Source organism: Podarcis filfolensis (genome assembly GCF_964270895.1).
Source record: "Podarcis filfolensis genome assembly, chromosome: 1".
In the NCBI taxonomy this organism is placed as follows: domain Eukaryota; kingdom Metazoa; phylum Chordata; class Lepidosauria; order Squamata; family Lacertidae; genus Podarcis; species Podarcis filfolensis.
In genome coordinates, this window is record NC_139604.1 from 32,286,645 (window position 1) to 32,314,219 (window position 27,575).

A 27,575-nucleotide genomic window follows, 5' to 3' on the forward strand; every position below is an offset into this window, starting at 1 on the left:
GTCTGTTAATAATATACAGGGGAAACAATCAATAAATGCTCCACAGAATAAAATTTGGATCTGTATCAAAAATACATGAACTGTTGACAACCTTACAGCCTTTTAAAATAATCTAAGTATCTTATTGTTGGGCTTCATTTGAAAAAAGCAAGCTGTTTGCCAAGCCATTCAGAAGCATTCTTTTAAAAAAACAAACAAACGCATATTCTTCTCCAAACAGGCTATAGAACAATTTTTTTAAAAGCAGTAATTTATTAAAACGTGGTACACCATAATTTTGCCATTTTTCTGCAATAAGAGTGGCAAATGATTCATGGGGGGGGGGGAATGAAATATATTTCCCTGTCAGTTCAATAGATCAGAGATTTACAGCTTCTTGACTCGGACAGGAAAAAACTCAGCATGCATAAAAATGAATTGCAAATCAGTTAATTGTAGAGATGCAAAACTAAAAGCATCTCAGCGGTTCAGTAAAATAAATTCGGCTGAACAGATTAGGAGGGAGCAATTCTCCATTTATGTCCAGAGGTTACTAGTTAGGAGAAACCAAGAGAGAACCTGGTATATTTTAAAAAGTGCTTCAAATCAGTTTACACTGATTCAGTTCACTTCAGTTGCCTCAGTTTTAATGCTCAAGTTAATTACATCTACACTGCTTAGACAAACAGATTAGGGTGCCTTGGTAAGATAGGACCAAATGTCTTGTTCGGATGACAGGAGAGAGCATGTCAAAGTTGGATATGCCTTCTCACTGAACGAAGGAAGACACAATGCGTTTGTGGGTATATTTTTTAACCAGATTGCAGCTAGTGATTTTAGCGTTACAGAGACTGTGCTTAAACCAAGAAAGTACACCACAGAAAGCATGTAGCTCTGCATCATGTGAAGAACAGATGTTCTTCAGACGGTGCAGCTGTTGAATAACAGATAATTCAAGATATTGCACCCGCTTAAAAAGAAAAAAAAACTTTTAAGGAATTAACGAGTTTGAATTAACACCCAATGAGGGCCAAATTAAAGCTTCAGTTATACATACCAAAATGTAACAGCTTAACAGTATTTCAGGGGGTGTGTGTGCAGATTTAATAGCAAATCTTTCTGCACTTCAGTACAAATCCAGCTCAATAACCTAATGTATGCTTATGCCTTCAGAAAAAGAAAAACTCCAGGTGAATTAAGAATAGGCACAGCACCATTTAGCAAGGAATTAGCCACTGACAGTTTATGGAAAGCAGAGATACTCGCAGGGAGAGAAGACCAGGAATTCTCCTAAATTAGTTGTGTCTCACACAGATTGAGTGAAGTATTGATTCTGGACTGAAGCCCGCAGCAGCCTCCTGATCACAACACCTGTGCAAATATTGTACAGCATGAATGCTCTTGCGCCTCTGTATACGTTTCATACCTCCAGTGGATAATTGGGAGGTGGGAAGGAATGAGACTAAAAAGGCAGGAGGAGATGGGCAAACTTGAGAGGCCCTTCATTTTCAGCGGGTGAGAAACAGAACTCATTTAAGCGGCAAAACGCACATCACTGAAGATGTTGCTCTCTTTTATAATCTCCCCCAATCAAATGCAATCAGTTCAAATTTGATGTGGGAATTCACTCTAAGCACTTGGTATTTTCCAGGCTCGCTGCTGAAATGCGCGTCCTCCTTTTCCTATGTGTTTGGAGCCTGAAACCTTGGCCACGGCACATCCTTTTCACTAGGTTTATTATGAATTCATTTATCTATCTCTGTGGAGAGGGCAACTATCCCTCTAAAAGCGCATGCAAGGATGTGGGGTAGAGGTGCATTAATGCTTTTGAGCATAAGGAAGGTAGCAGGCTCTGAGGTTTTTGGTGGAAGAATGTGTCTCCAAAAACATCACCTACACAACCATATTTTTTTAAGGGGGGGGCTGCAGTTATGTGCTCAAGATGCATTGATTCTAAACATTTCATAATGTTCCAGCCGCCAACCACACAGCATTCACATGACGAAGCAAAACAAATGCATTCTGACAGCAAACGTTAAGAAACAAAAACCATAATCTGAAAAAGCCCATGCGCCAAATGTAAATTTGGGACTATAAAAGAATATGAGAATGATTCTTATTTTTAATGCGTTAAAAACTTATAAACAGCTTAGCTGATTTGCTGTCAATGAAAATATATAGCTTCCCCCCTCCCTCTCTTTTCAGAACATTTATCAGCACTTGGCAACTCTGGACTAACCTGACATGCAAGATGATCAAAATGGATTATGTAATCTTTTCCATTTATTCCTATTGATTTTAGTCATGAAAAAATTCATCAGTGTGGGCTGGGGACATGGTGCCTGAAGAGCTTTGGGTTGAATGAAACAAAATAAATAAATAAGTCCGTCCTGGTAACAATTTGTGGGCTGTTGCCATTTTCTGATCTCACAGTGTGGGGAGGAGAGAGAAAAAAGAGGGGAAAAGCCCTCCATGGTAGCAATGAAAATATATTCTACTGTATTCCAAAATGGACATCTACTATTAATACCTCATGACAAGCTTCTTTGGATGTTAACTCCTAATTTGCCCAACCAGACACACAGAGTTAAGGCCAGTAATTTATATTATCCCTTAAAACTGGAGGTTTAAGAAGAATCTGTTTTAAACTTTTAACCACCGGTGGGGTGGGGAGGAGGCGCAAGAGAAGGGAGGGTATAGTTCAAGACTAATCAACTTTATTTCCGTAACTGCCGGTAACATCAAAATGCCAGCGAGTGGACCATTTTAATCAGTTTTATTGATTCATGTGTTCAGTTCTTATTCAGTTAAAAACAAGGCACATTAAATACATCCTCTTATTGCTCTATAAATGCATGCAGCTCATTCTGTATATCAAAAGTAATAAATAATGACAATAAAACACAGAGACAGTTATAAAAATGACAACCCAGCCTCAAACACAGTATTTAACAGTCCAATCCTGAACAATAACCCGTCACAATACATAAAAGTGCCAGATGGAAAAACATGCGGCAAAGTATATATGTATATGTATGCATATAGGTACGTGTGCATACACACACACACACCAAACCACAGGGCTGCTTTGCTGTTCATTGTTTTGGCTTTCTTTTTGGAACACTGTGGCATTATACAGAATTATTATCTGGGAAAAGTAAAAACCCTGCACGTGCTTTCTATTTCCCGCACGTGACCATCTTCCAAACTTACAACAACAAAAATCCAGAACATCGTGCCAATCAAGTAATTCTCCACTTATCATTTGACTGAATCAGTCAAGTATGATGCGCACAACTTTTCGCTTCCTGTACAAAGCAGTGGCGAACATGTGACTCTCGCGTCACAAAGCGAAAGACATTCAGAGAGATCCAACCCAAAATGGGGGGACGTGCATACTATAAAACTACGGAAGAAAGGAAAAGAACCTCCACTACAAGTGCATGCTCATGGTGTGGACGTGCTGGTAGCAAACGGTGAGGAGAGTAATGCCTAGGCTAAAGAGCTACGGGAGAAAGGAATGGAACCACACCAAGGAGTCCCACCGACGTCTCTAGGGAAGGGCCATTCATGAACATAGTGGTGCGCATGAAGGTCACCCCATCATAATCAAGGTTCTGGGGAAGTCTTCACAAGTGTTGTGCTGTATGTACAGACCTTGGGGGGAAGCACATGACATCAGATGCAAATCTACATGGTGCTGCCTGCTCCATGCTCCTGTGTTGTTGAAAACAGGAGCTCATGATGCCCCGATAGGGCTAAAGTTATTGGCATAACTAGACATTGCTGGAAATCCTGTGTTGCCTTCTGTTAATGTGCATATAAAGGTTTATATGCATTTTGAAAACACTTTGTGCTGAGGTTTTCATTCTGACAGGTCTAAAGTAACATGGCTTGGATACCCATTGCTCTTCAGTGCTAAAAGCCCTACTGCTAAGCTAATGGTTAGAGAAAGAGAGAGAGAGAACATGATAGCAGATGTTCTTTTGTCTGAAGGTATGAAATTTTAAAATGCTACTTTGATTATATACAAATATTGGCACACACACCCTTTTAGGGGTGCAAATAGAGGAAATACAGTATTTTTCCGTGTAGAAGACTATATTTTTTCCTAAATTTCTGAAGTTTAAAATAAGGCGTCATCTTATACACAGAGTGTATAGTGCATTTTCTTAATTTTGAATCCAAAAAAATAAGGGGCGTCTTATACACGGGGGCGTCTTATACTCGGAAAAATACGGTAGTCATTTCCCCACATTCTGCAATATGTGGGAAAGCAAGTTTCCAATTAATGGTTGGTGCTGATTTTTCATGTCCCCCAAACTAGATGCACATACACATATATAAGGGGATGAAAACAGATATGAAAAAACCAGCCCAATGTGTGTTGGTGGTGTGGAGGGGAAGCAGGCGAGAGTACAAAATAACCCTTTGTGCTCAGAGACAGACGTCTCAAATGTCCAAATATACAAAAGGATTTAGTCACATGTTTCAAGTCTATCTGAAATGCTCAGGGTCTAAAAGCAAGACAAATCTGTTTCTTCTCCATTTCCTTCCTGCTACTGCCAACATAGAAAACAGTAAGTCTGAGGGACCTTGATCATAGCAAAAAGAAATGTCTGAATGGAATTTCACAGCAGGCCTCTGAGAACGTTGCCCTCAAATATCTTTTACTAGATTGTGGCTCTTCGCCTTCATCTTGAGAATGAAAAAAAAATTATACATGCAAAAATGTGAATGGATCCTTCTAAAAGTTAGTTGCCGGGTTACTTTTAATACACTTGCAGCTATTCCTAGCAGTAAACACCCTCTACACCTTCAAAAAGTGTTTTTGCCAGGGGAGAGGTTTGGGGATGGCATTGCAGGAATATTAAGATAGTTCCATGGTCCATTAGAAGGATCCTGCGGTATATGCCAGTACTGAAAAGCCCTGTGCACAGAAACCCTTCTTACATCTACATGCCATTAAGGGCCAATTCCTACATTTTGTTCCCTGGGATGCCCTCTTTGCATCACTCAGGGGGTGAAACTAACAATAATAAATAATGATAATAAGAGTAATAATGATGATGAAAACGATCTCGACATGCCGTTAAAATAGTGCAGAACTTTCCCATGTCAATTCTTACAGGAGTATCCCTTAAATAAAAAAACTGGCATGAGGGTAAAAGCCCTTAGAGATATCAAAATAAAGGCCCACCTGATGTCAACTTTTCTCTTTGCTGCATACTATTCCTTTATTTTGCAGACAGCAAAAAGAAAGCTTCCAAGTGACCTGAGTGACATTATCCCACTTAATTGGAAGGCAAAAGATAAATGAAAACCCATGCTTCAAAAGCGTGCCCAAAATCAAACAGGCTACCTTAATAATAATTAAATGAAATCCAGCTCCATGTTTCTCTAGCAAAACATGCTGAGATGCTAGAATAGTTTCGGCTTGTGCTTTGTTTTGTGTATTCTCCATAAACGAACAATAAATTGAGATACTGGCATTAAAAACACGATAGAAACCTCACAAGAAACCCAACTACTGTATATGCACCACAAACTTTACCACTTGCTATAGAAGAAATAACAGGGATGAAACTTCCATCCATAATGTTGCGTTTTCCCATGGTGGCATAATAGGCACCATTTAAATAATGATCATAATAATCTTGTGTTGTGCTTCTAAACTTATGCTTGTCTTAAAGTGATTTCAGAAATTCACCTGTAAATCACAGGTGAAGGACATAATTGAGTACGCCCCACTAGTTTCAATTAGACTTAAATATGTTGAACTCAATATGTCCTCCAACCCGGACACAATTATCATGGCAATTTTCAGGACATACATTTATATTTTGTGCAATATTCAATGGAAAATCCAGATGTGAGAACTCTTATTCTCCCCAACAACAAATCACTCCATTTTTTTAAAATGACATGCATGCTTTAATAGCTTTGCAATACCAGTAATAATAATAATAATAATAATAATACAATCATCCCCAAAGTTCTAGGCAACAAGATGAATATTTAGCACAACACACTTCTCCTAAAAGAAAAAGAAAAAAGCAATCCAGAAGTTTAATAAACAAGCCGACGTATAAGACACTAAAGGCATGCTGGCACCTTCCACTTCTGCCAAATCAAAGCAGCAAGATAGGAGAAGAGAGCCAGGGGCCACCTTACTAAGGTAGAAAAGGATTTTTTCTTGTTCCAGTTCAGGTGGCAGAATGAAACTGCACCTGGATCTCCTGCCATGGGCCTCAAGGGCAACCAAGGTGTAGTGCAGATCCCCCAGGAGTTGCCCAGAAAAAGGCACTGGGGGCAGAGTTCCCTCACTCCAAATGCATGTCCACCACTGATTCTGCAGAAAGCAGAAACATATACCCAGTTAAGGAGGCCAAAAGTCAAAATGGTAGTAGAACTTTAAGGACTGCAATAGTAGACTGTTAAGTAAGCAGACTGCAACAGTGTTTTTTTCCGTACGGTTGCTCAATGCCAGACAGATCAAGCAGAGGAAGCGGGACACATCTGAAAGCACTGGAATGTTTTTCAGCAGCAACAGGAGATCCACCATTTTGCAGCCGAGGGTTCCCAAAACTCACAGACCGCCACCACTCCGATCTACTGAAATCCTATCGCGCTGGTGGATGTTCTCTTCTGCAGCTTTCATAAGTACAGCTAGACGGCTTCCAGAGACAAATCCTTTCTGGATAGCAGTCATGAGCTAAAACACAAACAAACACCAGGATTGAGAAGACTCATTCATTTAGAAATGTGTATATATATATATATATATATATATATATATATATATATATATTATAATGTCTTAACACACGAGCAAACGTTAACACATTACAAAACTCTGTGGTGAAGTAGAGCCAGGCTTGACTCTCAAAATCCAGAGTGGAAGACCACTGAGAAGCATCGCTCTTGTGTCACCACCCTCCACACCTCAGAAGATGAGCACAGCATCTTCAATATTACCACTGGTGGGCATGCTCTCTTAATAGTATTCTGATTCCATATTGTTGCTACTCCAATGAGAAAGCCAACAGAACAATTGGAAAAGTGCTCTTCCTGCCCTATTTGGTATGCTGGGCTTGCATCGCACAATTATCAACCTGACAGCAAATGCTACAAGCCACACTCTCGTTTTACTTCTCTGACTTTTTTCCCTTTAGGGCCAAAGCAGAGATGAATGAACAATGTGCAAGGCATTATTTGGCCAATTTTCCTTTTTCTGAGCAATCAGAAATTCCTCCAGGATATTCATCTCTTTCTCTCTGTATGTATATGTGTGTATGTGCACACAGATATCTATATACAGATATCTATATACAGATATATATATATATATATATATATATATATACACACACACATATATATATATATCTACATATAGATATAGGTATATATAGATATGAATATTTCTGACTTTTATGTTAACTCATTGGACTGCCTAAGCAAGCGCAGTCAAGTATTCATTGGAGCTCTTCTGGCTACTTGAGAAAAGCCATGGAGTTTAAGCAGGTTGAAGCATCTGAAAGACTAGGCTAACACGAATGGATGCAACAGCAACAGTAACATCACCCATGAGCATGGTACTTTCAAAGAACAGAAGGATATGTCCCTGCCCTGGAGATTTAAAAATCTAGGAAACAGGTATCGAAGAAGAAAACAGAAGTAGGCCACTCATCATCCTATTTATTCAAAGAATCATCATATGTGTCTAATAAATGAAAAGACCTACTCCTTTGGAGGAGCAGAAGTTCTCCTTTTTACCCACCTGCTTGTGATGACAATACATTATATCCACGTAGGTCAATACCAACTGAGGAATACATGCACTGTGAAATCACCTGTCCCAAAGTGTTTGTGTATGAAAAGCACCCCTTACCTACAAAGATAGCACACCAGGGAGGTGGCTAGACAAAAAGCCTTCTGCCTGACGTAGAGGCAATGTCAAACAAGAGATCCCCTACTCTGTATTCTAAACTGGTATAGCCCTGAATTATGAATATTTCCCAAAAATGCAACCAGATCTTGTTTTTTACAGGCTCTGTTCTGGATGGCAGGAGAGAAACTGGTATAGAACAGTATGAATTAAACATTGCATTTTATATTTTAAATAGGAATTATTAGTTTTATTGGCTTGTTTGGTATTATTGCCTGGCCTAAGTACTTGGGATAAGATAGGTTGGAAATTTAAATGAAAACTGCAAATCTGTGTTAAATGGTTTTAAGCACGCACCCCTAAATATCTGAAGTGTGCCAAGCACAATAAAGCTGGTCCCTTAAAAAAAATCACAAATAACATACGGCAGGATAAGCTATTTCATCTTAACATAATGGCACTGACAAATAAAGCCAAATTTTAAACAAATACAATCATGAAATCAAAGTGCTATCAATACAGAATAAGATTTTCAAAATCTAAAATTAAATCCTGTTAATTTTGGAGCCTGAGAATAAATGAGAAAGGGGAAACTGTAATGTTAGCTGGGAGTGGGGAGTATATTTTATTTTTTTTAAAGAACACCTTAACGTGATTTACATTACAGGCAAATTTTCTATTTTAAACCTCTGTATAAATAAATGTACTCACATAACTTATTCTACTATGTGTGGAAGGGGGGAGAATATACATATACACACACAAATGTATATAATACGCTAGACTCAACCTGTGAAAATTTCCACATTTAGATTCAACAGTGCTCTTATCTGCAACCCATCTTGAGAGAGACAATTACCATTTTCCTTTGCCTTGATCTTGTTTGTTTAACTTGACACAGTGAAGAAAGGGCTGACATTGACCAAAATCCCCAGCATTAATTTATCTCATGTTCTGCATTCATCATTGCCACTGCGCAGGAAGGACCTGGCAGTCATTTGAAAAACCTGACCAAGGAAGGCTCTACAAAAACAAATCTGGCTGGCAATGGAAAACAAATAAGCTGCTGCTTGTATGAAAGGAGTCAAATGGATGCCTAGATGCATTTCAGAAGCCTCTTTAGAGCTTGTGTATTTTGCAGCATTGGAATTAAAGACACATGTGTTCCTACGTTCCACTTTCTGCACCCACAAAACCACAGACCAATTTTCTCCCCTCTGGTTTTATAGGATAAGGGAGCAATTCACAGGCCAATTGATATGCAAGTGGCGGAGTTCAAACATCAAGGCAAACACACAACTTGAGGCTCGTGTTAGCCAATTTCTCCTCCACCTCCTGTGTGCTGATACTCTCCTCCACTTCCTGATTCGTGGCAACGACGTCTAGAACTGCCACGATGTCTAGAACTCAGCAAAACTCCGCTAACTATGCTTGCTAGCAAGAATGAGAAGAGACTTCAAAAACTGGGGTTCCAATTCTGCTTGCAGGCAGGCTACGGATACTCCTAACTACAGTGGTACCTCGCAAGACGAATGCCTCGTAAGACGAAAAACTCGCAAGACGAAAGAGTTTTTCGTTTTTTGAGTTGCTTTGCAAGACGAATTTCCCTATGGGTTTGCTTCGCAAGACGAAAACGTCTTGCGAGTTTGTTTCCTTTTTCTTAAAACCGTTAATACCCAGGGAATCCGTGCTTCGCAAGACGAAAAATTCGCAAGACGAAAAAACTCGCAGAACGAATTAATTTCGTCTTGCGAGGTACCACTGTACAACAGGGGAGGGAATTGGCCGTGCGAAGGAAGGAGGGGGCCATGCACACAAACTTCTCCCTTCACACATCAAACCCCAAGGGCGGGTCTGGCTAAGGGAAAGGCTATACTGTGTGCTAAAGGACTCATCAAGCAAAGAAGCATGCAGCAAGATGAACGCTGGTTGAGAGATCACAGTGATTTACTTGTTGTCTGGAGCAATACCCTACCCCCACCCCATCTCAAGCTGCCTCTCATACCTTGCTGTGAGTCTGGGTGGGTGGGTGCCCCCCTAAAATAAATACATGGGGGGGGAGAGAGAATTGAAAGATGGAGTGCACAAATTTTAACAATGCAGGTGTGCTTGGAAACTGAATGTGGCATGTATGTGATCCAGGAGTAATCCATGTGTCAAGCAGATGTCGAATTAATTACAGCCCAATAGCACAAATTTAGTATTTTTATCATAGGAAGGGGAGTATATTGTTTTGCTTCTCCCCTCTTTTTGAATTTCAGTTTTTAAATAGGTTTAATAATGAGATGGGGAGGGAATATGCAAGATATTCCGTCCCTATCATATAGCTGGAACAAAAAAAGAATGCTTTTTTTAAAAAAGGAAAATGCATCTGTCCAACCATTGGCAACTATGTAGCAAACATCCTTCCAACCTGCATTTAAATGGTTTACAAAATCACAGATACAGCTAGCCTCTGAAAAGAGCAAAAAAATTCTGAATTTATATTCAGCATTGGACCACTAAGAAGGAATCATGTCCTGGGCCACTGGCCCTTATGTTGGACAATGTGAGCAACACTGTGCTGATTCACCACTAGACTAAGTGCCATCTAACATGCTGCCCATTCACAAAATAAATTAACATCCTGTATATTCATGAATTTTAAAAAATCAGGAGAAATAATACATCAATATTTAATCAGTCTCCATACAAGTCAGTGTTATGAACATGCAAAGGACAAATTTTGAGCATGAAAATTTGCCTGCTTAGATTTAAGCCAAGTCTACTAGAATTGGTTAAGTCGGAAAGTAGGCTGGAGATCAATTTTTTAAAAGCGAGAAACTGCATGGTGAGTAGGAAGAAACCTAAGGAGTCAACACAACTGAGTTTGAAACAAAGGATTTAACGTTTTGCCCAACCCAAGAACAGCATTCCCATTACCAATTTGCTGACAAAAATCTCAAGGTGAAAAGGTAAACATTAAATGCTTTTCAGAGACCTCGATTTCAAGGCCTGCATGCCTGCACTATGTCACAGCCAGATCATGGGCTAAAATTGCATTCTGGGTGTCTTCCACCTCCCTGCACTGCTTCTCTGTCACTCACCATGATAATCAAGCAGTGGCCGCAGTGGATTAAGAGGCCAGCCTCAGAGGATGAGAGCAGCTAGTACAGTCATACCTTGGATCCCGAACGCCTTGGTACTCATCTGTTTTGGCTCCCAAACGCCACAACCCCGGAAGTGAGTGTTCCGGTTTGTGAACATTCTTTGGAACCTGAATGTCCTTCGGGGCTTCCGATTGGCTGCAGGAGCTTCCTGCAGCCAATCAGAAGCTGCACCTTGGTTTCTGAATGTTTTGGACTTCTGGAACGGATTCCGTTCGACTTCTGAGGTGCCACTGTGGTGGTGCCAAGTGGCCTGGGGATCTGGATCTCAGGGGCAGGGCCCACAAGGATGGCAATCAAAGAAGCCAGCAGAGCTGCCTGCCCACCCCTTCTTGTCATGCTATACTTTGCATATATTATAAAATATATGCATAAAAACAATAACACATATTTAAAAGGAACCAACTCACCTGCAAAAACTCGTTGAGTTCAACCTGCCCATTCTTGTTCAGATCTACTTCATTCAAAATCTCGTGGAGTGCTCTTTCATTAATTTGAAGGTTGATGCTCTATAAATGTTTATGAAAGAAAAAAACCCCACAATCCTGGATTAACAAAACACTATTAATAGCACATCGGGCAATTTTGATAGTATTTTTTTAAGGTAAGTAAAATGTTACCTCCAACACACGCTGCACATCCACTATGGTAATAAAGCCTTTGCCATCTTTATCAAACATGTGGAATCTCTTTTTATATCTGCAAAATTGGATAATTCAGGAAACAGCTATATAATGCCAAACAGCAAAAGCAGTTTTATAAAGAAGCCCAACCTAAATCTATGGGATGTTCTCCTCCTTCCTTGCAAAATCTCCACCATCAGACAGTGCCACGGTTATTGTCACCAACACTATTCATCTTTCCTCATTTTAATGCCATAACATACCACCTTCTACCATACCAAGTACTGCCAGGATTCAGTCAGCTTGGGGAAGGAGGTGCAGCTCAATAGTAGAGCACATACTTTTGCACACAAACACACAGATTTGGTTCCTGGCATCTCCAGTTGAATAAACTTGGTAGCAGAAGTGGGGAAAATGTCTGCCTAAAGCAGGGATCAGAAACATATGTGGCTCGCCAGATGTCGATAGACTACAAGTCCTATCATCTGTGACTGCTGGCTGGGGCTGGTGGGAAGTGGGAACCCAACAATATCTGGAGGGCCATAGAGGTTCCTCATCCCTGGCCTAAAAGCGCGGGAGAGCCACTACAAGTCAGCGTAGAGAGAGAGTGTTAATGGACCAGATGGATTAATCATCTGAATACACAAGGCAGTGTCATACACAGACCCAACAGGTGTTGAGCCAAGACAGAGATATAATTATGCCCGATGCTCTTAGCCAATCAGGGAATGTCAAACAGTCAGTCAAGGCAACCTAATGGCATCTGTCTGTCTCAAGAGACAACGGAGTACTCTGGGGGTGAGATCAAGCTAAAGTGACCTCCCCTAGGCACAAGTCTAGGCAGTGTATATGGAGGTCCTGGGCTGCCCAGATGACAAGACCTCCCTCTCAGCCTCGCTGATGTGATCCAGGAGTTGCCAGAAGGAGGTGCATATGATGCCATCCAACCATCCTAGGGACTCCACTCCTGATTTATGTAGGGCTCTTTAATCTTCCTTCTCCCAAAGATATCCCACAAAGCAGTGGTGGTTTAGGATCAGTTTTCCTTCTCCTAGATGGGAAACCTTCCCTGGTTGCCAAGCCCCATCTGCCCACCATTTCCCTCTACAGCTCATGCAGAAACTGCGTTCTTGACCGTGGGACCCACTATTGGTCTCATCCACTTAATCTGCCGGAGTCCGTTTTCGCATGGAGAAGGAAAGGCCAGTCAAAGCCGTTTCCAAGAGTGTGGGCACTGGCACAAGCTTACAGCTTCTAGGAGCCACAGGTGAGAGCTGAGTGCAGAGTGGGGACCAAAGGTGGACAAAATACCCCAGAAGGAGCACAATGTATCCCCCACCAGAGGTCCTACCTGTCCCCTAACACCCCATACACCCCTCAAGCCAGCCTCAAACGTGGCAAATAAACACAAAGAAAGATTACGTACAATGGCAGCAAAATTAAATAAAAGGATCTGCCATCCCAGCCCAGCTTGCGCAGCTGGGGGTTTTGTTCTTAACACTTGCCACCTACCCACTGCAGTTCTGTCTAGACCCCAGAGAACAGCAACTACTACCTTGCACAATGTATTTACCTCTCAATATCTCCTGGGGACAAAGTGATTTCGCTGCGATCCGTCAGTTGCTCTGATCGTGCCTTGTAGCCCATTTCGTAGTACAAAAACTTCTTCGCCTCTGCAAGCTGCTCCTATACAGAGAGAGCAGCACACAGTGTCTCAACTCTAGGGTAACAGCAAATATTTACATTCCGAATTCCTTCTTTGCTGTAATGTTTTACTGGCTCCTTTCACTTAATTATAATTGCTGGTCCTTAGAGGAATATCAGCAGTTGATGACCAAAAAGTGCTTAAAGGTGAACAAGGTAATTAAGATTAGGCAGCATTTCATGCTTCAGCTAGATCACTGGTTTGGTTGTACAAGTGTTGATTATCAAGCGATAATTACTCCGGGAGACGTGCAATGTAAAGATTTTAAAGGCTCTAACGTGCCCTCAATCCACACATGCAACTAGCAGCGATGTCAGCAAGACTTGTGCTTGCAGACAGAAAGGGACAAGAGATGGCCTTTAAATTTAATGCTGGTATCTTATAGCTACAATAAATACACTAAATTGCGAGACACAGGCTTTAATGCATCCAATTTTTGAGGGCTTCTGGCATTTGCTGTGATTACTCTCTTCAGGCAGCAGGACAATGAGGCAGACCATGGTTGGGAATCTTCAAATCCCCTCTTCCATTCCAAAACTTCATTTTGCACTGTTTTCTGCTCCTTGCTGTTCTGCTCCTGTATTCAATGTGCCTGATCACGTTCAGTGTTTTCCAGGCTCTGCTCCTTTGAGGAAGTAGGGACTTACAGATGAAACCAGCTATCCTGCTTTGACAAAATATTGTTTTCCATAGCAAGTTAAGTTAGCTTCAAAAGGCCTGAAAACAAGATACTGGAACTCCTTGATCACATGAAGTACAGCTACTGGGGGCAGCAGGGAGGGGGCAAGCACGTTTATGAAAGACATTCTTTTTTCCAGTGCAACCTACATGCACCACAGGAAGGCCATGGGGGCAGGAATCGGCCTGCCCTCAGTAACAGGTCTAAGTTGTTATGGCAAGAGTTGCAGTACTCACCATGTGGATTGGGTCATGTTGTTTATCTCCTCTCTCTCCACCATGGTTTTTTGGGGAAAGGGAACTCTGGGAAGAAGGTGAGTACCTCCAAATGTTATAGCAGGGAGGGTGATCAGTCTCCAAAGGGAGGCTATTTTAGCAGCATCACTTGAGTAAATGTAGCATGTGGTTTGGGCCCAACCAGAATAGGGGGGGTGTGCCCATGCGTGTCTGTGAATATGTGTGCATGTGTATACACACACACACACACACACACACACACACACACACACACCCCTCCAAGGAGTTAAAGAAAGTACAGTGGTACCTCAGGTTAAGTACTTAATTCGTACAGGTTAAGTACTTAATTCGTACAGGTTAAGTACAGGTTAAGTACAGGTTAAGTACAGGTTAAGTACTTAATTCGATTTACCCCCCACCCCGGTCGAGGTAATTTCATGCCAAGCAATCCGAGCCTATGCATGCATATTGCCGGGGGGGGGGGGCGGGCGGGGAGGTCCTACTCTGTTCAGTGGGACTTACTCAAAAGTCACAATGTGCAGGAACTGCAACCCAGCAGCGCGAGCATCTGCATATTTGCCCAGAACTGAATCCCAATACAGTGGTACCTCGGGTTAAGTACTTAATTCGTTCCGGAGGTCCGTACTTAACCTGAAACTGTTCTTAACCTGAAGCACCACTTTAGCTAATGGAGCCTCCTGCTGCCGCTGCGCAATTTCTGTTCTCATCCTGAAGCAAAGTTCTTTTTTTTTATAATATTTATTTAAAAAATTTTAAAATTATAAAAAAGACAAAACAAAAAAATAGAAAGAAAAAATACATCCATCATTCTCAAATTTTTAACTTTCATTACCTTCTTTCTTTGACCTCCTCCTCCTTCCCTTTCTTGTATCCTGGTTAATAATTATCACAGCAAATCCTTTCCATAGTTCATAATATTTTGTCCTTACATTATCTTAATCTATTTTCATCTTGTCTTATATCAAACCTTAAAACTTAAAACTTAAATCTTATTTTTACCAACTTCTCATAACCATATCATTAACCTAATTCTTTAAACATTTTTACTAGAACCAAGTAGTTCCATTTCAACATTTTTCTAACATTCATCAATTATTTTAAAACAGTCCTAATGATAAAAGAAAAAAAAGTAAAACAATCCAATCTTCATCCAGCATCCCTTCCTCCTGGTCCCGGATTTTGTCAGTCCTTTTTGTCCCATTAATCTAGCGCATTAACCTGGTATCCTTATACCCGAGGCCCTCAAGTCTCTTCCATGTCCCTTCCGCGACTCTTCTTCATATTTTCCTTTCACTCGTGGGAACTCCAGCTTAGTAATGTTTTTGACCCTTTTCAGCAGATCAGCCCCATTTCCATAGTCCAGACTAAACTCCATGTGATATTTAAACTCCTGTTTCAGATTCCCTCCAAAATTAAGAGCCCCCACAGCTCCAAACATCTGACGGCCCATTACCAGACTCAGAAAGTCCAAACATCCCTGCATGGGAGGGTCAGTCCATTTCCATTTCCATTTCCATTTCCATTTCCAAACCAAACCAAACTTTATCTTTCCAAATCTGGTTTTTTCCAAATTCATTTATCAAATCCAAAGGCTCATGATCCTGCAGGGCCGCAACTCCCTCCATTTCTGGCACCCAGGATTCAGCAGTATCCTCTTCTCTCATCTGTGCTGTCATAGCACACTCCTGTTTTAGTTCCTGGGTAGGCTCCATGTAGTTTCCTACTGCCTGTTCAAAATTTCTGGTCGCATTAGTCATCAAAAGTCTTCTGGCTTAGCTGATCCAATAGGGCATTTATTTTACAGAAAGCACCCAACAGAGCTTCTGAAAACATTGTCCTACAAGGTCACAAGTCCTTTCCCACGATTGTAATCTGTATCAGCTGCAAGCTCCTGAAGTTGGTTACAATTTCACAGTCTCCCTCTAGGGGGAAAACTTCTGTTTATTCTTTCTTTTAAGAACAATAGCAACAAAGTTTCTTTTTTAAGATATTCAGTCAATATTTGTTCCTTTGAAATGCGAAAGGAAACAATGGAGTCACTATGTTACTTTTCTTTTAGCTGTCTGTCAAAAACATTTGCCTCTGGTCAATGAGCTTCAAACGTCAGTCCTGACACTCCGCTCCAGGATCAGGACGGTGGAAAGTTACTTTACTTTAAACTCACTTCTGCAGGTTTAAACAGTCCAAAAAAAGATCCCCCTTCTTCTCCTGCTACCGAAGGGGGGTTCCACGATTTTAAATGATGAAAGCCAATCCTTTAAAAGTAATTTTCTAAGCTCTAGTTTACGTTGTCTTTGCTTTATTCTGACTACAAAGAAACGGAAGGCTGACTTCCTGTTTAGACCTTCCCGTTTCGGTACCAAATTGAGGTAAATTTTGAGTCCAATTCCTCTCTACTGGCCAGTCCTTATTTAAAATCCAATTGTTCGAGTTTTAAGTACTCACGGGTGATTCTTTAGATGCCAAATTGTCCCAGGAAAAAGGCAGCGCTCTCCGGCAACAGCTATGTGGCTTCGCTCCACGGAAAAAGCAGTAGACTCACAGCACCGTGCCACTTCCCCCTCTTCGCTTCGGAGCCCGTTAATGGGTTCCTTTGCGGGTTGGGGGGGCGCTAAAGGTGCCCGCCGAGTCCCATGCTCACAGGCTTCATCCGCCTGTGATTTTTTAAAGGGTCCCTGCTTCGCCGTAGTGGAAATGACCCGTTTCGCGCGGAGCTGGTCCCTCCAGTTCAGAGGAAGTCCGCCATTGCCGATGGCGCCACCCCGGAAGTTCTTAACCCGAGGTAATATTTCTGGGTTAGCGGAGTCTGTAACCTGAAGCGTATGTAACCCGAGGTACCACTGTACACATGTCTGTTCCACCATTTATCTCACAACAACCCCGCTAAGAGAAAGCGACAGGCGTGAAGTCACCCAGCGAGCATCTTGGCTTAGTGGGGATTTGAACCTCCACAGGCCAGCAACTCTAACAACCCTGACAAAAACAATATCCAAAACAACTATGGCTCATTCGCCGATGCCCATGAGTATCTTGGGGAAGGATCTTACAATCCTTTTGCTGCGAACCTAGAGGCCCGCCCTTGTACCTTTTTCTTCTGTTCGCTCCATTTGAGCTTCTTCCCCATTATCTCAATTATCCTTGGCAAGGCTTCATCGGCAGCCTGCACGTTCAGGAAGGCCAGGCGTGTGCGGCGAGCAATCACATCCACTGCAGTGCAGGCATACTCTTGGATTGCATACTCAATCTACAATATTTGAGACACAGAGAGAGAGAGAGCGCTCAAAGAACTGTTTCAGTTCGATAGCCTGGCTCTGGACAGAGAGATTACAATACTAAAAAGAAAAGGAAAAGAGGTAATGTAATGTAATATAATATAATGTAATGTAATGTATACAGACTGTGACTCAAGATGGAGTTACCCACCATCACCCTGATTCGAAAGCATATATTCTAGGCTACTGAGCTACTGAGCATTGTTACACTACAATGGTTCTCTGTCCTTTTGTTTTCTCGAATTAAAAAGAGGTGCATTTGGTATCGCATTTGATCAAAACACATTTCACCCAGAAATTCAGAGGTTATACTTCACATTCTCTTGGGCAGGGAAGGAGAAATTCATCCATAGGTATAACTATTCTTTAGAGAACTGCAATCCCTTCCCAACCTTAGTAGATCTTCCACCATCAGCACTTTACAAGGTACTCTTTGCACACTGCTACATGCCCTGAGTCAGTTCCTCCTAATATTCCCAGGATCCTTATATGATTGCCAGCGTTTTGACTGGCCACTGCAGCCGTGCCTTTGACAGCAGCTTGATGTGCAGACACACGAGCAGGTAACGCATGCTTATCTCACTGCAGTGTAAACCTGTCTAGCTTTACATCCTTTCTAGCTCATACGCGTACACAGAATTCCACGTGCTGCTTGCTTCTTCCTAAGCATACCACTCTCTTCAGTTCCTACCGGCAGCCCTGTTCTGCTTTCCCCCCTATGGGGAATGGGAAGGACAATTTGAGTTACCTGGATAACAGCAAGCATTCAGAATGTTAAAAGCACTTTCCCTATAATAACAACAACCCTGTATGGTAGATCAGTATTTATCACGCTGGTGTCGTAGATGGGACTGAGAGATATTGGCTTGCCTAATGGCAGAGCCAAGATTTAAACGGGGGAAGTGTGGGAAGGGTAGGATGAGGCAGGGGAAACTTCGCTGTGTATAGTGCTACCTCTGTGAGTTGATGTCACCAGGCAGTAGGTAGAATAAGCATCTTCAAGGGAGCAGAGCATTTAAACACAACTGGGGTGGGGAGGAGAAGGAAAGAAGCAATACGACAACAAAGGGTCTCACTATCATACCTCAGATTCAATGTAAGGAAACTCGGAAACCAGGCGATTTCCAACAATAGGCCACCTCTTCCCGGTCACCTGGGCCAACTTTGCCACTTCAAAGGCCTTGTCCCCAAACGTATTTGAGAGATGTTGGGCCACCTACAGGATCAAGAGCGGGTTAAAAAAAGAACTGTTTCATCAGTCGGCACTTCCTAGAATACAGCTCCATCTAGACAGAGCTGCCCTTGACAGTTTTCCTGTGGCCTGTTAACTAATAGGCCAAAGGAGGCATCCGATGAGGGCTAGGTGGGAGGAAACGGCTCGTGCTGGGAACGCTTAGGCTAGCACTAACACGGCTATGCATGTATCAATGGAACAGTGACTAATGACGCTTCAAGGTTTCTGCTACTGTCGTCACATTTGAAGAATAGCTTCACTTGGGACCAAGAAGCCAAGAGGCTTCTTCGACTGTCACAGTTAGGAGACAGGATGCGTGTGCGTGCGCACACTGATCAAAATTGGGATTGTGTAAATTGGGCTTACAGAGCATAGAATAATAACAACAACAGACATGATAGTAGTAATAATAATGGGTTAGGGCTCAATTTAGCCCAGTTAAACAACATTTATAGTTGGCTTTTAATCATTTGATGAATGCGCTCTTTTAAAAAATCCTTAATCTAAACAAAGAACTTTGAATTAGGTAAGGGCCAAAATAAGAGGCATTTTGAGTGAGAGAAGGGAAGCCCCTTTCCCTTTCTTCCCTTGCCCAACAATTCCCAACCTTTTGCCTCACTCTAGCTTCTCCCGCTGCACCCTCTCCTCCTCTTCTCCATCATTCCCGGCCTTCATTCCAGTCTCTTCCATCCTTCTTTGCTTCCTGTGTGGCCCCTCTGAACACTTGTAGGCTGGTTGTAGTGGCAACACCTGGATCAGTTAGTAGGGCAGGGCAATGGTCCCTACCAACACCAGTATCCAGAGGATGAGTGAGATGGAAGTCACATACTCCTCTGCTCACAGAAGATGCTTCCACCAGATATGGGGTAATTTCCTCCAACAGCCCCTCTGCAGTTAACCCAGCCCACACTGGGTCCTCGAGAAACCCTCGAGAAAGGTTGGGGGCTGGCTGCAGGAAGCTATGGAGGGCTAGGAAAGATCCTTTTTTGTAAACTGCTTTGGGGGTTTAGTACAATCAAGCTGCAAGTATTGTGAAATAAAAATAACGTTCCCCTCTGCTCACAGTTCTCCGGATCCAAGGTGTCGTATTCTTTACGGCAAAGTTTTAAGATTTAAAAAATCACACCACAAGCCTCACCTCACTCTCAAGTCCATAATCTTGAACCAGTCGAATATAAAGAGTCGGGCTCCAACCCTCTCCACCCTGTAAGAAGAGACCCACTGTCTTACAGGGACCCGCGCGCAGGCCGTGAGCACGTACTGCAGCATCAATTGTATCCTCTGCCATCGAGCGATAGGTTGTCCATTTCCCACCTGGAAACATTAATGTAAAAGGATACTGAAGGCACCCTGCATCCACCACTTCCTATCTACCTCAACAATTTGTGGTTTGGGGTTTCTAAATTACAAAGTCAGGCTACAATCCAATACAAATCCCATGTAACAACCCTTAAAACTATTCTCCCTCGAAAAGTCCCATTGTTTCAGAACTGAGAACTGCAGTCTACCCATCTGACTAACTTCACTCGGTACCAAGTGCTAGACCATTAAAGTTAATGATCGATTAACTAATAAAGAATTCAATGACTAAAAAAGCCTGGCAGTTTATTAAGGTCAGAGCAAAGGCTCTTTCATGTTGGCTTGGTGTTGCATTCAACTTAGTGCTAAGGAGATCATTCCATCGGCGCAAACATTTCCACTTGCACAGCAGAACAATCTCCCCTCTCCTCTCCCCATGTGCTGTTCTGGAGGTTCTCCTGACCGTTCAGAGCAGATCTGGGGGGGGAGTGTTGGGGGCATGCAGAAGGAAAGCCCCATTGCATAAGTCGGAATCTTTGCATTGGCTGCAGCTAGTGCAACCGCTGAGTTGAAAAGGCTCTATAATAGGGAGAATTGAGTGCCTGGGACCAGCGAATATGCCACACAGCTGTTTTGATTGCCTATTGCTTTATGAAGCACCTCTATTGCTTACTGTCTTGCTAGAAGAATGTTCCTGTGCCTTGACCCAGACCTGATTGTTGCTCACATCAGCAGCTGGCAGGGAAAGATGAGGGTGGGTCTCTGATACACCAGGGGTATGACTGGTATTGCTACTAATGACTTGAGGTGTGCAGTGTGCAGAGTCCTTTATATTTAAGTCACTTGTAGGCCAGTGCCTGTTCCCCTCTAAAAATGCGCTCATGGGGTCTTCCATCAAGCTAAGACAACTGAGCTAACAAACCTTAGTCTACAAATGTTTTCTGTTACCAAGAGGTAATGGGAGGGTGCCATTTGAAACAAAACAAGAATTGTGCTGGAAGAGGGTGGCTTAGCCTTTCCACTTATTGCTTCTTTCAAGTGCAGAACCCAGCCACCTCACCCATTTCATCCCCCTCCCCCCGCCCAAGCATCTCAGGTTGAAAGTGAAGGTCTGGTACCTGCTATAGTCACAAGGCCGCTGTCACTAACATGCACCACATGATTCCGAGATATGGACTGGGTGTCTTTAGAATTGGGGTCTGTTACTAGGGGACGAATCCCACTCCATGCAGCCAAGACATCGCCTCTCCTCACTGCGGTTGAAAAGAAAAAAAGAAATCCCATCAGAACAACAATTTTAAAAATAACAACAACAACAATTTTAAAAATATGCCATCAATGTAATCTTGGAGAAATAATATTGCCAGCTCCGCAAATGTTAATGACAGAAAGGTAAAGAAAGAAGAGGTACAACTGCATCTTTTGATTCAATGATGACTAATGTTCAAGCAGTGTATACTCATTTTTGAAAAGCGGGGTGTCAAAAAAACATAGTCTAATATACCCAAAATGAAAGTTTGCATCAATGGAAATCACATAGAAATATTTCCTGGATGTCAAAATTTAACAACCACCAAGGTCTTAACATCATGAAACCTTTTGATCACAAAGGCATTATAAAAACCTGTTCCCACAGCCGTTCGAAGGCATGTGTCTTCTGCCATACAATGCTACAGTAGACAAGCAGCTAAGTACACATGCAGTTTATATTGACACACACCAAAGGGCCCTTCAAGCTCAATAGAATATTGAGAACATCCATGATCATTTTTAAGATTCTGGTCCTCCTAGAATCATATATACAATGGCCATACTTCGATAGCATGGTAAGCTATGTTGCTGGTATTATCACGATTCACATCATTGGATAGAGGGTGAATATCTGGAACCACAACTTGCTTATCTTCTTAGGAGCAGAATGATAACAAGCCTGCCTCTAACTTGCTTTCTGACATAGCAAGCAAAAAATACAGCAGTTAACACACCTACTTCAAGTAATCCAATTGCTCATTTTTTCACTATGCTAATGAAGAACAGATAATCTATATGCTTGGGCAAACCTCAAAGTTACTGTGTTTTTAGTACTGTGGCTTAAGTAGCCAAGTGCAAAAACACAATATGCCCGGAACTATTCAGATAAACCACTTGCCACACGCATGATACAAACCGAGCTTGGCCAGCCATGCACAAAATGACTGTGTTGAGTGGCTTCAAAAGTTTCACCATATTTTTATCTGGTCAAACCTTGGGAAAGAACACTGTAGTCATTCACTGAATGCATTTTGTGGAAGGCGGATTTTCTGAGGGGCTCTGCATAGGTGAAGGAGGTCAAGAAAATTTAAAATTCATCGGTTTTCACACTTACGGTCATCTGTTTGGATTTATTATTTCTTTTAGTACTCAGGTTACGCTGTTTCCTTTTGGACCACCTTAAAAGGGTCAGGAAAATGTCACTGCAGCCAACCACCAAAACACTTTACTTCTCCACTTGTCATCAAGATAGAATAGAAGCCAAGGACCCTCCTCCATCAGTGGGTCTTATCAGATACTTCTCTTGAAAGCAACATGACACCTTACCTTCCCAATCCAACTCAGCAATGAGCTACTTTCTCCTTGAATTTTGCATTGTGCACATCATTTCCTTTAGACCGCTTCATTGCATTGTTAAAATTATGTGTTAATACTTTTTTTTTAACCAGAGGAAGTCTGCAAGCTTGCAGCAGGATCCCAACCCTTGAAACCATGTTTTGGAGGATGGGGAAATGATATGTCTCAACTGACCCAGTGCGACTACAATGCCACTCATCAGTTTCTTAAAGGGGAATTAATGTAACAAATAAAATGAAAATAAATACTCCGGCTGCTTCTACTTTTACTGGCTATAATTGCTCTATCTTCCTAACAAGCATGACCAATTATGCAGTTCAGGACCCCAGATCCTCAAAGACCGCCTCTCTCTTAAATGAACCACCCCAGTCTCTGTGATAATTCATGTACCTCCTTCCATGGAAGGTTCAGAGGCTAGAGACACAAGATTGGGCCTTTTCACTGGGGATTCCCCTCTTGTGTAAATATTACATGCCTGGTGCCATCTTTATCTATTTTTAAGGACCCAGAAAAGACTTTTCTCTTTACCCAGGCTTTTGGCCCTTAATTTGAAAAGCGGCATTATGGCCTCATTTTAGTAAGATGGGATCTGTAAGCCATGCCTTTTATTTGTATGGATGTGTTTTTAGGTTTTTTTATTGGTTCTTTTAAACTGGTTTTAATGTAAGTCGCTTTGAGTCACTCTGGGGGGAAAAGAAACTAATAAATAAAAATTCTTTGTCTGTTTATCAATACAGCTATAACCTCCACAGGATCATTAGATTGTGACCACTGGTGGCACTAGCACAGAAAGGGTAGATGGTATGGGATAAAAACAGGTAAGCACTGTCAACAAATGTAAATTGAACTTTACCCAAAGTGGAGCAAATGTGAAAATATATATATATTGGGGGGAGGGGAGAGACACACAGAATGACAACCTCTTATTGCCTTCTGTAGCTATGTCCAGTGAATAGACTATTGCCACAGAAGTTTTAAACTTATAGCAAAGTATTTTATGTGTACCATAGTTTACTATCATTGCATCTATTCTCTTTTTAGAGCACACTTCCCTTCTTTTATTTCCTGGAAAACGTTTAATCTAACTCAACAGTCACTGCTAGGGCCTCTAATTACAAAAGTATTTTTTCTTAGCGCTTCTATTGAAAACAGGTTTGCAAGCCTACAGTAGACTGTAAAGTGGGACAGGAATCTGAACAGGAAGTATGTTCTATAAGACTACATAACCTGACATCACTGGTCCAAAACGAAAAACACAAAATGAAGCAGCACACAGCAAGTGTTGTTGTTGTTGTTGTTACCCTCAATATGCTTCAGGAAGGACTAAGGCATAACAACCCATCAACAGATTTGCTTCAGTGTTTTCCAACCTAGGATGGCAGTCAGGCGAGTGAGCGCACAGTCTTTCCTTCTGCCAGATTTAAAAGGGAAATCTCCCAATGGAAGCTGAGAAACGCAGATTTAATGAACAACCGTAGAGCCTCATACTTAATATCACAGAAGGTGTCATTTATTTTGACAATATAATTGAGGTAGTTTCAATATATAGTTTCTACACTATGGCCCAATGTCCCCCCACATAAGGTCTTTTTCCAGCAGAGAGGAAGGCTGTAAAACGCTGTAGGACTTTTCATAAAATAATAAATCATATCAAAGCACAACCATCCAAGGGCCAGTTCACAGAATGACTGCTATAGCAATATAATATACAAGGTGAGTGGGGTGAGGGAACAGCTTTGCCACTGTAAGCATTCAATACCATATGTAGTTAATACAAAACTCTGCCCCATTCACATACAAATATATACAGAGTTCACCTAACTGAGAAGAGCCTTTCCCTTCCAAAAAGGGAAGGAAGAAATGCAGAATTTTGGCAAATTTTATGAAGGCTCCCTTTGCATATTGCTTCTTCCTGTGCGTTATTCCTTCATCGGCCCATGTCCCTTAATCTGAAGGATACTGATGCAATGGTTTGAAGGTCTGAACAAACCCAACGAACGCACAACAGAAATGTCACTAGAGCCAGGGGAGCAAAGTAAAAATGGGTGTTAGACATAAGACAACTCAAATCCCTGCTCTGTCATGAAACTGTGTGTCCTTGAGTTGGTCACTTTCCCAGTCTCAAGCTTAGCATATGCCACAGGGCTGTTGCACAGATAAAATGGGTGTGAAATCTTAAGCTGCCCTAATCTCCTTGGAAGAAAGTCAGAATAAAATGTATGTGCTTTACAATGAAAAAAATGAAGTATGTGCAATTAACCCAATATTGAAAGACCATGACTGTGAAAAAAGGAACACTGTTGGGTCCCAAAAGAGGAAGAAAATATTTTAGGCAACTAAGCATGATGGTCTGCTGATCAGCAGTTATATTGCACTTGCCTCCGATCATATTAGCTTTAAATAATAATAATAATAAATTTTATTTCTATCCCACCCTCCCCAGCCAAAGCCGGGCTCAGAGCGGCTAACAACAGTAAAATGATAAAACATTCTAAAATCATTTCATTATAAAATTAATTCCAATCAGATTAATGGCAACCACTGGGCCAGAGTTCTGTGAGGATTGCCAAAGGAGGGAGTCAGGCTGTGCCCTGGCCAAAGGCCTGGTGGAACAGCTCTGTCTTGCAGGCCCTGCGGAAAGATGTCAAGTCCCGCAGGGCCCTAGTCTCTGTTACTAGTACTTAGTAGTCAAATTTATATTCCACCTTTCCATGAACAACACTCAAGGCAGCTAGTTGTTATCTCCACGTGGACATCAGCAAATCTTGTAGGAGCCCTGACCTCAAAATCAAGCACACACAGAGTCCTGGAGAAGTCACAAGAACCTAAGAAGATCCTGCTGGACCCAGCCATTGGCCCATCTAGCCCAGCATCCTGTTTTCACAGTGGCCAACCAGATGCCTGCGGGAAACACACAAGCAGGACCTGAGCACAAGAGCTCTCTTCCTTTCTGTGGTCTCCAGCAACTGGCATTCGGAAGCATTGCTGTCTCCAGCTGTGGAAGCAAAGAATAGCTATCATGGCCAGTAGCCATGGATAAGCTTTCTCCTCCATGAATTTATTGATTCATCTAAGTTGGTGGTCATGACTCATGTGAGAGTGAGCTACTCAATAATCTATGGCCTTTTAAAAGTGGGGAGACCGCTATTATTATTTTTCTGTGATTTTTCTTAAAATTACTATGCTATGTAAATTATGTTTTCAAAATTGTACACCAGCCTGGGAACTTCAGATGAAGGGTACTACAGTGGCACCTTGGGTTAAGAACTTAATTCGTTCCAGAGGTCTGTTCTTAACCTGAAACTGTTCTTAACCTGAAGCACCACTTTAGTTAACGGGGCCTCCTGTTGCCACTGTGGTGCCGCTGCACGATTTCTGTTCTTATCCTGAAGCAAAGTTCTTAACCCGAGGTAATATTTCTGGGTTAGCGGAGTCTGTAACCTGAAGCACATGTAACCTGAAGCGTATGTAACCCGAGGTACCACTATATATAAATTGAATAAATAATACTAATAATAGTTTAACTATGTGTTGCATGAAGCTCTATTGGACAAACTTTAAATATCAAAGTACTTTTACAGTCTTTGGTCCACAGTTCTACAGCTTCTCATAATGTTTCAATTTGTACTTTGAAAAAGGCCTAAACTAGCCCTCAGAGACACAATCAGCAGTGCTATGCTAGATGTGTGTACATTTTGGTTCAATTGTCACAACCGCTGCTTGGATGATAACCATAACACCCTCCAAAGCAAAAACCAGCATCTTGTTTATCCAACAACAGCACCCAAGTGACCCTTTAAAAAGCGAAAAGGACCCGGCCACGATAAAGACCATAATGTTACCTCAAGACTCCCTTCTCACTCACAGAGCAGATGTTTTACTATTAACCTCCCCTAAATGAAAGCAAAAGTCTGTAAAACTAATTTCATCCTCTTACTTAACGATGGATAAAAGCAATCTTACACAGAGGCTTGTGTGTCAGGGTCTGGTGGGGGGGGAGGGTTACATATTTTAAGATACTGCTTTCACAGGAGTGTTAACAGAAAAATCAATAATGCCTTGTAAAAATATCCCGAAAGAACAGAGAAGAGATCTGAGAAATCAATGTTGTTCTGCCAGCATGTTTAACCCACCAGAATGAAGTGCTAATCACAGAAATAAGATACCATATTACATTTATAAATTAATGAAACTAGAAAAAAGCAGCATGTGTGACACTATAATTAAACAGCTGGAACACATCCAAGCCTGTGTAAGTTGATAACCCTGCCACTGTCTTTGGCAGCAAAAAGGCAGGTCTGCAGTGAGTTGATACGGCCAGCACAATTGTTAATTCTCTAACAGACAATCTATAAACACGACTAATTACACATGTGGAAAAACAGTGTGCAACCCAGGTTGGTTACTTTCAAAAGAATTAAACGCTCAGGAAAACTACTTCGGCAGAACTCCCCTGCAAAAAATCCTGTCTTAATCAATTCTCCAAGCTGCAGCTTAGTGTAACCAACCACCTTGCCTGACAAACCACAGCTCTTTATTAATTTCTGCACGAGGGACCTAATGATAGGGGTTCCCCCCCCTTCTCCGGTAGACCATTTTTCTTTAATGGCTACAACAATAACAGAACTATCAATTACCCATTTCAAGGAAGAACAAACAAGCAATCTAGAATTTTCAGTCTGTGGAGAGGAGGTTGCTGAATATGAATATTCAGCCTCTGTCAACACCTACAAAGGGCAACTTAGAGTTCATGCCTTTTTATAGAATCATTTTAAAAGGACTAGATGATTCAGGGGCTTGGTAATGAAATCTGAAGCTTCTTGTGTATCTCAATACTCAAATCAGATTCCAGTTGGCTGATTATCAGAAGACTCTTCAATGTC

The 27,575-nt window shown here is 41.7% G+C and overlaps 1 protein-coding gene and 2 long non-coding RNA genes across 5 annotated transcripts in view; 1 reads left to right on the forward strand and 2 right to left on the reverse strand.

The window, feature by feature from the left end:
- Window positions 1–4,193, forward strand: part of LOC310746277 — a 16,981-nt gene extending 12,788 nt beyond the window's left edge. The window contains exon 2 of the long non-coding RNA XR_014540566.1: window positions 1–4,193. This exon is cut by the window's left edge and continues 3,817 nt beyond it. This is a non-coding gene — a long non-coding RNA (uncharacterized lncRNA).
- The window catches only part of GPD2 (glycerol-3-phosphate dehydrogenase 2), an 86,132-nt gene continuing 61,295 nt past the window's right edge, over window positions 2,739–27,575 (reverse strand). For all 3 annotated transcript variants that reach the window (XM_083579028.1, XM_083579029.1, XM_083579030.1), the window contains 8 exons: window positions 21,204–21,338; window positions 19,925–20,100; window positions 18,637–18,768; window positions 17,366–17,524; window positions 13,213–13,325; window positions 11,637–11,715; window positions 11,427–11,525; window positions 2,739–6,694 (listed from right to left, as the gene is read on the reverse strand). In XM_083579028.1, coding sequence (XP_083435154.1) covers window positions 6,569–6,694; window positions 11,427–11,525; window positions 11,637–11,715; window positions 13,213–13,325; window positions 17,366–17,524; window positions 18,637–18,768; window positions 19,925–20,100; window positions 21,204–21,338 — 1,019 coding nt within the window. In that variant the 3' untranslated portion in view covers window positions 2,739–6,568. The remainder of the gene's footprint in view (window positions 6,695–11,426; window positions 11,526–11,636; window positions 11,716–13,212; window positions 13,326–17,365; window positions 17,525–18,636; window positions 18,769–19,924; window positions 20,101–21,203; window positions 21,339–27,575) is intronic.
- LOC310746257 lies at window positions 6,797–10,280 on the reverse strand. Its single transcript, XR_014540540.1, has 3 exons — window positions 9,630–10,280; window positions 7,353–9,374; window positions 6,797–7,304 (listed from the first exon to the last, which is right to left on the reverse strand). It is a non-coding gene; the product is annotated as an uncharacterized lncRNA (long non-coding RNA).